Here is a 10,710-nt window from a genome sequence, read left to right as displayed (position 1 = left end):
GCCTCAAATGTCAAATATACATCGGATTGGTTTAAAAAATATGAAAAAAATATGAATGGTACTATAATGTTATACTAAAACTAAAACAATGGAAAAACCCTTAAGATAACATGTAGAAATAAAAAAAAAACATATCTTAAAGCGTGCAGAATAACATAAGTGGACAATTAAGTGGATTAATTGCCACTTTGAACGATTATGTAATTGTGGCATCCATGTAATGGCGATTACTTTCGCGATTCGATTAATTGTGCAGCTCTAATTTACGATATTTTTGACGATATTTTGAGAGGTCAGAGAGCTCTCAGATTCCATCAAAAATATCTTAATTTGTGTTCTGAAGATGAATGAAGTGTTATACAGGTTTGGAACGACATGAGGGTGAGTAATTAATGACATAATTTTCATTTTGTGGGTGAATTAACCCTTTAAATGCAGCCTTTGCTGATATAGTATTTATTATATAAAAATACATACAACAGAGAATGAACTGTTTTCTCAGGACAAGGATATTTTTACACTTCCTTTTTTTTTTTTTTTTGACATGCTCTTCCTTGTTCCTCCAGAGACACTTCTTCAGAAACCTAGGATCCATCATAACTTATGCGTTCCTGGGCACGGCCATTTCCTGTTTTGTCGTTGGGTAAGTAACTAAGGTTCAAAATATTCCCACAGACCATGAAATATTTTACTTACAGACAGTGGATCAGCCATGACATGCCTCAGAAACTTTTTACAAATTTTACAGATGAAACAGAACTATACTATGGAGTGACTACTTTTGATTACGATTTAAGTGAACTTATAAAAAAACAAAAAAAAAATACAAAAGGTGGTCAGTTACAGCATGTAAATCTATACACTTTCTAACCTAAACTATTAAAAAAGTTATTTGTGTGCTAACCAGTGACATACAAGAGCCAGGTTCAGGCACGTAGTGGAATTTATGGCACCAGTAATCAGCCACCATCAGATTAATTTCTTCATTTGCTGTCGTATGAGCTCCACCTTCACGCTTAGTACCTTGAGCGCACATTTTGTCCGGTAATGCAAAAAGGTTTTTCAGTGTTAAATATCAGTGTGTCAGACATGTTTAAAAACTGGTTTAATATCAGCAGGTTCATTTGTCACATTACACAGTGAAAAGTCAACTTACATTGCATTGTGGGATACAATATTCTAGCAGTGTGCTTTGTTGTATACTCCACATTTTTGAAAATGTAGTTGGTTACCTGTTTGTTTCATATATAATACAAGGAATATTTCAGTAACAAGCAAATAGTATGAATAGTATTGTAATGTGCAATTATAAACATAGCTTCCCTTTGAGTTGTGGTCTTACAAGCTTAGGTTTGAAATTGTTTTGTTTTGTTTAAGAAACCTCATGTATGGCGTGGTGAAACTGATGCAGGTTTTGGGTCAACTCACTGACAAGTTCTACTACACAGACTGCCTCTTCTTTGGTGCCATAATATCTGCCACAGATCCAGGTACTTCATCTCTCTCTTCCTCCATTTTTGTCTTTGCTCTCTTTTCAGGTAAAATAAACTTGCTGTTAAATGCTGAAATCTTAGCATCTTTTATATGAACTGACTAGTAAGTTGTGCATTACCATTCAGGATTTCAATACGTTTTGTTGCTGATTTGTGTGTGTGATTTTTAGTCACAGTGCTTGCGATCTTTAATGAGCTTCATGCTGATGGTGATCTCTATGCACTGCTGTTTGGAGAGAGTGTCATGAACGATGCAGTCGCCATAGTCCTTTCATCGTAAGTCCCAATTTCAAACAGTATCACTTTCTTGTTCCCTTTCTGTTGCTACAAACATTTTTAAAATCACTGTGCTTGGTCAGTGGCAGTTGGTGGGATTTCCCAGGCTGCCAGCACAAGAGGGGGTGCTGGGGACATTTTCACTGTAATGCTGAATAGTAAAAATGTATAATGCTGCAACTCCAGTTGTGTTTCAGGATGGCGCTCTGACTCCCCCCTTTGGACACAATGAGCTAAAGCTGATAGTTTCTGATTTTCTTTTTTGGGACCACTTACACAATTTGTCAGTATAGGCAGATTATCACAGCAAAACGGTGTTGTTTAGACTTTAGTTGGGGGAAAAAAAGCATGCATATATAAAAAATAATTTTAAAATAAAATAATGTGCATTTTCAGGCAATCTGTGTAATCAGATCAGCATAGTCAGTTAATTTAATGATTTGGATTGTTTTGTTTTTGGCATGCAGGTCAATTGTGGCGTATCAGCCTTCAGGAGCCAACACACACACATTTGATGCCTCTGCCTTCTTCAAATCGGTGGGCATCTTCTTGGGCATCTTCAGTGGCTCTTTCGCTATGGGTGCAGTCACTGGAGTAGTCACTGCCCTCATATCCTTTTGCATGTTGTCATTAAATAAGTCTAAATATATTTAGGTTTATGCGAATAAGTTGTGTTGATGCCCTTTTAGCTTCATTGTGATGTTGATTCTTTTACCTATTTGTAAAATTAGTAACACTGTAGAATTATCCTCTAAACAGTGACTGATTTCTGTCAAGAGTACCTAGTAAATACAGTTTGTATATACATTGTTTGTATATTCATTCAAAAGTCAGTAAGAATATACATTTTTTATCAAAAGTCACAGTGAGTGTTTTTAAACGTACAAAAATCTAATTTCAAAATCTACAGAAAAATCTATAAAAATCAATTTCAAATAGTTGCTGTTATTTACCTTTCTGTTTATCAAAAATGTTGAAAAAATGCATCACTATTTCCACAAAAATAGGAAGCAGCACAACTGTTTTCGATTTTGATCATATTTCTTGAGAACTAACTCAGCATATTTGAATGATTTCTGAAGAATCATGTGACACCCAATAACTATAGAAATGGCTGTTGAAAATTCAGCTTTTTGTCATTAATTTTAAAATATATTAAAATAGAAAACAGCTATTTTAAATTAATAATTTTTCACAATATTGCTGTTACTGTCAAATAAAGCAAGCTTTGATGAGTAACGTGACAAAATTCACCAAGCTGCACTGTTTCCCTCTGCTGGAGACTGCTCTGTTCTTCCTCATGTCTTGGAGTACTTTTCTACTGGCTGAAGCTTGTGGATTCACAGGTGCGTGTTTTGTGTGGGTTGGTAATGAAAGCATAGTGTATAATCTGCTGGGTCACCCAGAGGTCAAACATATAATATGAAGCTGCAGCTGCTTCCCCTCTAGGAACAGCACGGCATTTCCTGCTATAGTTAAATATCAGCTGCAATAATAGTATAATTTTCTGGTGTTTAGAAAATCATCTGCTCAGGTTTAATGTGCTTTATTAGCATGACAAAAATGTTACATTCATGTTCATGCCAAATCCTTTGCATAAAAATATGCAAATAAAATTCAAAAACTTAAAACTTCCTCCATATTGCTGTACCTGGGCAGGCCGTGTTGCTGAATGATAACATCCTTGATGTGTAAATGTGTTCATTCGTTTGCACTTATCATCTGGTTGTTTCATTAGTCACCTCCAATCTGTACTGAAATTGCATCCCATCCCCCACTTGAAAGAAAAAAGGCACATGTGATGCTGATATCCTTTGCTATTTTAGGTGTTGTCGCTGTGCTGTTTTGTGGAATCACACAGGCCCATTATACCTACAATAATCTCTCTGAGGAATCAACCAAACGCACTAAACAGGTAAAATATTTGAACTTTTTTTCCAAGTAAAATATATTAACCGTTGACTTTTAGTTGCTTTCAGAGCAGCTGGTATAAAACCAGGGGGAAATGAACTGTGACGAAGTTGAAAAAGTAAAGTATGTAGAAAAGAGCAACAAGGATTTTTTTGGGGGGGGATGGGAGACCTGCATATTCTACTTCAAAAGATGCTTTGATGCAGGGGGGCCATAAGTCGAGAGATAGTGCTAAGTGAATTCCCAGCACCCCTGTGGTGTCGTCAGAGTAGTGCAATGTGTGATGAAGTGAAGTGGGGTGCATACAGTAATTACGACACCCCTGTGGCACTGGATTTCTCTCCAGGGGGCCGGACTCGCTATTATCAAATCTCCCATCTATAGAGAGAAGGGTTAGAAGTTATAGTCACAGGAATTGAAGATATTGGTCTCAACTTCAGATCTATCATACAATTATAAAAGGCATTGTAGAGTATACAGAGGGGGAGCATGTATTTCTAGTACACTTAGGACTTGATTTTGAAAATGTGTCATTTTGCTTTTGTGAATGTTGTTTCAGCTGTTTTGTTGACCAAATGTGCTGATGTCAGATGCATACAGCTTCATGTGTGGCATGTTTCTTTGCTGTTGCAGTTGTTTGAGGTGCTGCACTTCCTAGCAGAGAACTTCATCTTCTCATACATGGGCCTGGCGCTCTTCACCTTTCAGAATCACGTCTTCAGCCCCATTTTCATATTTGGAGCCTTTGTATCCTTGTCTTTCAGTTGAAATGAAAGTTTCACATTGAGGAGGTGGTAATGTGCATTAAGCCCTAGCATTTACCTCGGTCAGATAGTTTGACAGCATTTTAGAGAAGATGTACCTGCGAGCCAAATCATTTTAAATGCTCAAAAATATCTGGAAAAGTTCATGGCTGTTTTTTTATCTTGATTTATGTCATTTATAAATGTCAAAAAAAAAAAAAAAAATTATGACCACTAGGAGGCGTTATGTACAGTGGTGTGAAAAAGTGTTGGCCCCCTTCCTGATTTCTTATTTTTTTGCATGTTTGTCACACTTTAATGTTTCAGATCATCAAACAAATTTAAATATTAGTAAAAGATAACACAAGTGAACACAACATGCAGTTTTTAAATTAAGGTTTTTATTATTAAGGGAAAACAAAATGGGGGAAGTCGTGTCCTAATGGTTAGAGAGTCGGACTCGTAACCCAAAGGTTGCGGGTTCGAGTCTCGTACTGGCAGGGATTGTAGGTGGGGGGAGTGAATGTACAGCACTCTCTCCCACCTTCAATACCACAACTGAGGTGCCCTTGAGCAAGGCACTGAACCCCCAACTGCTCCCCGGGCGCCGCAGAATAAATGGCTGCCCACTGCTCCGGGTGTGTGTTCACGGTGTGTGTTTGTGTTCACTGCTGTGTGTGTGCACTTTGGATGGGTTAAACGCAGAGCACTAATTCCTAGTATGGGTAACCATACTTGGCCACATGTCACTTCACTTTTTCACTTTTGAAAATCCAAAACTACATGGCCCTGTGTGAAAAAGTGTTTGCCCTTAACCTAATAACCGAAAAAGGGTTTCCCCTAAACCTAATAACTGGTTGGGCCACCCTTAGCAGCAATTTGACTAATATTTAAATTTGTTTGATGATCTGAAACATTAAAGTGTGACAAACATGCAAAAAAATAAGAAATCAGGAAGGGGGCCAACACTTTTTCACACCACTGTATATGTTTTGAAGGAATTGCAAGTTACCATTCTGTTGTATTATTTTATGTTCTGACACTGTCTTTCAGAAAGGACAAAAACACCATAAAATTGGACTTGTGTGCAATATTACAAGCTTTGTGAAAACCATACAATACTGTACCTGCTTTTAAATGGCAAATTCTAATGTAATTTTACATAATTGTTCTTCAGCATTATCTGTGGGTTGAAACTTTTAACCATCCGTTTTTAAGCTGCATAATCTACAATAACGTTCAAACGTTTGAAGTCAGTAAGATTTTTTTTTTATGATGTTTTTGACAGTCTCTTATGCTCAACAATGCTGCTTTTATCTGATGAAAAATACAGTACAAACAGTAATATTGTGAAATATTATAACAATTTAAAAGAACAGTTTTTTATTTGAATATATTTAAAAATGTATTCATATGACGACTATTACTCCAGTCTTCAGTGTCAGATGATACTCTAGAAATCATAGAAACTCAAGAAACTCTCCCTATCATTATCAATGTTGAAAATGGCTGTGCTGCTTAATTGTTTTGTGGAAAATATTTTTTCTCAGGATTCATTGAATTGTAAGTTCAAAAGAACAGTGTTTAGATAAAACTTTAGTAACAATGTAAAAGTCTTTACTGTCACTTGATTAAATGTTAATGCATCCTACCAAATGTTAATGCAAACAGTTTTGAACAGTAGTGTAGGTCTAAATTTCTATTAACTTAGTATGTCATATGTGAGAAGATTTCTCTTTAACATTTTGACTACTAGATAGCCATCTTTATCGGCCGGGCCTTGAACATCTATCCTTTGTCTTTCCTGATTAACCTGGGCCGAAGACACAAAATCAGGGGAAACTTTCAGCACATGATGATGTTTGCAGGTAAGGTGGTGAGCACACCTGGCTTACTTCCTCTTCTCTGATGCTTGCATGACACAATGACGTAGAATATAAATCGGTGCAGTCAGTTTTGTAGCATCCTTTAGTGTCAGACTCTTTGATTTGAACTCTCTGTAGATTTCAGCACCCTGTTGAAGCTTATCGAGATCTAAATTAAGAGTGAAATGAGGCATCAGAATCAGAACATCTCTAAGAACAGCTCTTGATGTGGAGCAGCTCCCTCCAGACCAGCAACACCACCCAGCTAAAAGGGCAGCAGAGTGCAGAGCCCCTAAAACACAACTGATCGAGTGTGATGGCTGTTTGCCTGCTTAAGTGCACTTCCATTCTATTTGTAGCAGGGCTGTCATTCTTACTAAAATCTATTGTGACTGCTCTGTGCGTGTTTGTGCTCTGCAGGGCTGCGAGGGGCAATGGCATTCGCTCTGGCTATCCGTGACACTGCCACATACGCGCGGCAGATGATGTTCACCACGACCCTGCTCATTGTGTTCTTCACAGTTTGGGTGTTTGGAGGAGGCACCACGCCAATGCTGTCCTGGCTACATATCAGGTCAGAGTTCAAGAGACTTGATCGGTGCCCTATCTGACCCATTTTTAAGAGTGAGAGGGATTTTGGAACATTTTTCATGCACAGGAAGTTCTAGAATTTAGGGTCAGATTTACTAACCGTCTTTTGGCATTATAATAGTACTGTCAGAATTTACTAAAGACATGCAGTGAAGAATTAGCGCTAAAAAGTGGACTGTTATTTTTGCACCTGACCTTATTGAATATGCATTTGTAGGAGTTTCCCTTTCAGATGCAAAATTTATGGGAGGAGAGTATTAAAATGAATCACGCAACATGATTTTCATTATTACTGGTCTTTGCGCCATTATTTAACACTCAAAAAAAGCATGTCTTAAAGCAGGCAGTAATTTGCGCTGCTCTTGGTAGATTGAGCTGGTCATTGTGGAAATGATCTGACTGCGTCTGTGTTCTTTAATGTGCGCATTATCAGTAAATCACCCACAGAATTTTCCCCTCCCATCGGCGCTTTTATGGAATTGCACTCTAACGTTAATTTGCCCTGTTTAGTAAATCTGGCCCTTTGTGTTTGCACACGGGATGGTAAAGCCTACGCTGTACTTACAGAAAAAAATGGCAACTTTGAAGGAATAATTCTGTAAAAATACAGTGAAAATGTAAACATGTTTACAAAACCTATACATTTTAGTTTAAGACTGTAATTTACGAAGAAATTGACATTTTAAACCAGTAAATCAAACAGTCCTTTTCTGCTGAATTAAGCCACACTGCTGCTAACATCTGTTTTGAACTTTAAACATGCACTGACAACCACTATGATCACACATAAAAAGAAAGCTACATGATGAATCAGAGTTAATCCTAAATAGCTTTTCCACAAGTAAATACTAATGTAGAAGGCACACACAGTGTCATAAACACAAGCACAAAACACCATCATGGTAACACAATAATGCAATAAACAGTAATTAGCATGTGATGTAACATAAAACCCTACTGATAACAAACTATTAAGAAACAATTATTTAAACAAAATGCCATCAAATGTGAGCAGTCACACAGGGAATTCTGGGAATGCCAGTTTACTTTTTTTCTTTGTAAATTATAAGATGATTTGTTATTTTTTACTCCCAGAAACTATATTTAACAGTATTGCTGTAATTTTACAGCAACTGTAAAATTGCATTAAATGCAAGATTAGATCTAATACAATTTCTCAATATATGTAGTAAGGGAACTCCCTTTAACCAGTTAACAGGTTTTTACTTGTAGCATTTTTTTTCAGTTTGAATGTTAGATGGATTTGGTTAACTTTGAGAAAAGACTTACACAGTCTGTCCAGCAGGTGGCAGAAAAGCTCACCATAAACATGTTTATTCATTTTTATTAATCAAGCAGATTTTGACAAATGAGGTGGCATTTGATTTTCCTTAGTAAGACCGCTTATGACCATTTTGTAGAGGGTTTGAAAGGCATTTTAGACGGTGGCTGTTTTCACACGTTGTTTGTGTGTCAACTGTGCGCTCTTCCTTTTTGGTTTGTTCTGAGGTGAAATGTTCTCAGAAAACGAACCACTCAAAAGCAGATGGGAAAGGAGCTGGGGTTGTTTATGTCGCCAAGAACCAGTGTTTGTCTGGCCGTCCTCAGCAGGGGCTGGCTGATAGGGCGCCATTAATAAGTGCTGCTAGTTTGTCAGAATAAAGAGGATTATTGAGGAGCAATGCTGATGGCAGCTGCTGTAGAATGAGATTGAGAAGCTCATGTTATTATCTGCAAAACTGCTGTGCATTCAATGAGTCGCAGATATGCGTAGGGTGACCACAACGGGGTAAATAAAATGAGGGCAAGAATCTAAGCAGTGTTAACAACGGTATTTCTGTAAATGAATTGCTTTTGTCCGATAATGCCAACAAATCAGGGCGATATGGATTTACTTTTTTTTTTTTCAAACACCAAATAAATGGCTTTGAGAGCTAATGACTGGCCTTATGTAGGCTGACTGGAATTAAGACCGGATAGGAGTAATAGATTGCGTTCATAACTGTAATTGTCTTGAGTCTCCTGCTGCTACATAACACTCCTAATGGAAGCTTTTTTGATGCATCATGATCACAATGTACTAACACCGTTTTTTTTTTTGCAGAGTTTTGCATGTGCACTGAATGCCTAGCAACCATAAAGATAACAGAGGTCAAATGCATGAGGAAGTTTTCATAGTAGGATTTCTTTAAATGGATAGTTCTGCCTAATATTTAAATTCTGTCATTTACACACCTTCATGCTACAAGAACATGATTGAATGGTTGTTGTTGTTGTTTTTTTTGCATTGCAACCAGTGTTGTTATTGTTAACTAAAACTATAAAGAATCACTTTTAATAATTGAAATAAAGCTGTAATAAAATATAAATATTAGATGGACTGGCAATTAACCAAAATAAGTTGAAATACTAATATTACTAAAACTAAAATTATTTGAAAATATAAATACATAAAACTTAAACTAAAATTTAAAATGAAAACTTAAAATATAAAATTGAAAGCGTTTTAAAATATTAATAAATACTGTATACATACTGTAAATAGTGTGAAAATAACACTGATTGGGACACCTATAGGAGATACTTTACCCAAAGTACATGGCAATAATCGCCAAAAATTAGAAAAGTGCAACATAAAAGTAGACCATATACTCTACATTTCAAAATTCAAATCCCTATTTGTGTTTTTGCCACATCAGAATAACTAGGTTAGTGTGGCATACCAGTAAACCAACAAATATTTAAAAAAGCACAATACCAGCATTTTGCAGTGTGTTGCTTTTCACATCACAGTAGAACAGTGAGCAAAGTCATAATGTAACATCAAAAAAGAAAAGGTAACTATCAGATCTGTGCATTACTGCCCTGTCTAATGAAGGCAAATGCCTGTAAAATTAATAAAGCAAGCAATAAAAGTCTGTGTTCATGCATATTAGGCTGCTGCTAGCCGGTGCTGTCAAGGTTAAGTATGGCATTACTTTGCGTACATGGTATTGACATTAAGGCACCAGATCTAGAACCGAACTAAAGCCAAAGTTTTGCTGTCCAGCCAACAGTAAATGTGGAATTTGTGTATATTATATACACAGTGGTGTGAAAAAGTGTTGGCCCCCTTCCTGATTTCTTATTTTTTTGCATGCTTGTCACACTTTAATGTTTCAGATCATCAAACAAATTTAAATATTACACAAAGATAATGCAAGTAAATACAAAATGCAGTTTTTAAATGATGATTTCATTTATTAAGGGGAAAAAAGCTGTCCAAACCTACGTGGCCCTACGTGAAAAATGTATTGCCCCCTCCTGTTAAATCATGAAAGAACTGCAATTAACCACATTATTTTAGAAAGCTGAGTTAAATTTCACTAGCCACACCCAGGCCTGATTACTGCCAGACCTGTTGAATCAAGAAATCACTTAAATAGAACCTGTCTGACAAAGTGAAGCATGCTTAAATAGCAACACATTATGCCGCGATCTAAAGAAATTCAAGAACAGATGAGAATCAAAACAGTTGACATGTATCAGTCTGGAAAGGATTATAAAGCCATTTCTAAGGCTTTGGGACTCCAGCGAACCATGGTCAGAGCCATTATCCACAAATTGAGAAAACTTGGAACAATGGTGAACCTTCCCAGGAGTTGCCGGCCAACCAAAATTACTCCAAGAGCACAACGACGACTCATCCAAGAGGTCATAAAAGAACCCAGAACAACATCTAAAGAACTGCAGGCATCACTTGCCTCAATTAAGGTCAGTGTTCATGATTCAACAACAAGAAAGAGACTGGGCAAAAACGGCATCCATGGGAGAGTTCCAAGGCAAAAGCCA

The 10,710-nt window shown here is 36.8% G+C and overlaps 1 protein-coding gene across 3 annotated transcripts in view; it reads left to right on the top strand.

Moving 5' to 3' along the window:
* LOC107673530 (sodium/hydrogen exchanger 7-like) overlaps positions 1-10,710 on the top strand; it is a 50,851-nt gene that overhangs the window by 16,496 nt on the left and 23,645 nt on the right. For all 3 annotated transcript variants that reach the window (XM_016467145.1, XM_016467144.1, XM_016467146.1), the window contains exons 4-12: positions 567-643; positions 1,378-1,490; positions 1,664-1,769; positions 2,237-2,378; positions 3,010-3,115; positions 3,596-3,684; positions 4,314-4,427; positions 6,180-6,291; positions 6,709-6,862. In XM_016467145.1, coding sequence (XP_016322631.1) covers positions 567-643; positions 1,378-1,490; positions 1,664-1,769; positions 2,237-2,378; positions 3,010-3,115; positions 3,596-3,684; positions 4,314-4,427; positions 6,180-6,291; positions 6,709-6,862 — 1,013 coding nt within the window. The remainder of the gene's footprint in view (positions 1-566; positions 644-1,377; positions 1,491-1,663; positions 1,770-2,236; positions 2,379-3,009; positions 3,116-3,595; positions 3,685-4,313; positions 4,428-6,179; positions 6,292-6,708; positions 6,863-10,710) is intronic.

The sequence above is a fragment of the Sinocyclocheilus anshuiensis genome, unplaced genomic scaffold (assembly GCF_001515605.1).
Source record: "Sinocyclocheilus anshuiensis isolate Anshui unplaced genomic scaffold, SAMN03320099.WGS_v1.1 scaffold44, whole genome shotgun sequence".
In the NCBI taxonomy this organism is placed as follows: Eukaryota; Metazoa; Chordata; class Actinopteri; order Cypriniformes; family Cyprinidae; genus Sinocyclocheilus; species Sinocyclocheilus anshuiensis.
Note: the sequence above shows the minus strand (reverse complement) of the source record. Positions and strands in the feature narration are given on the sequence as shown.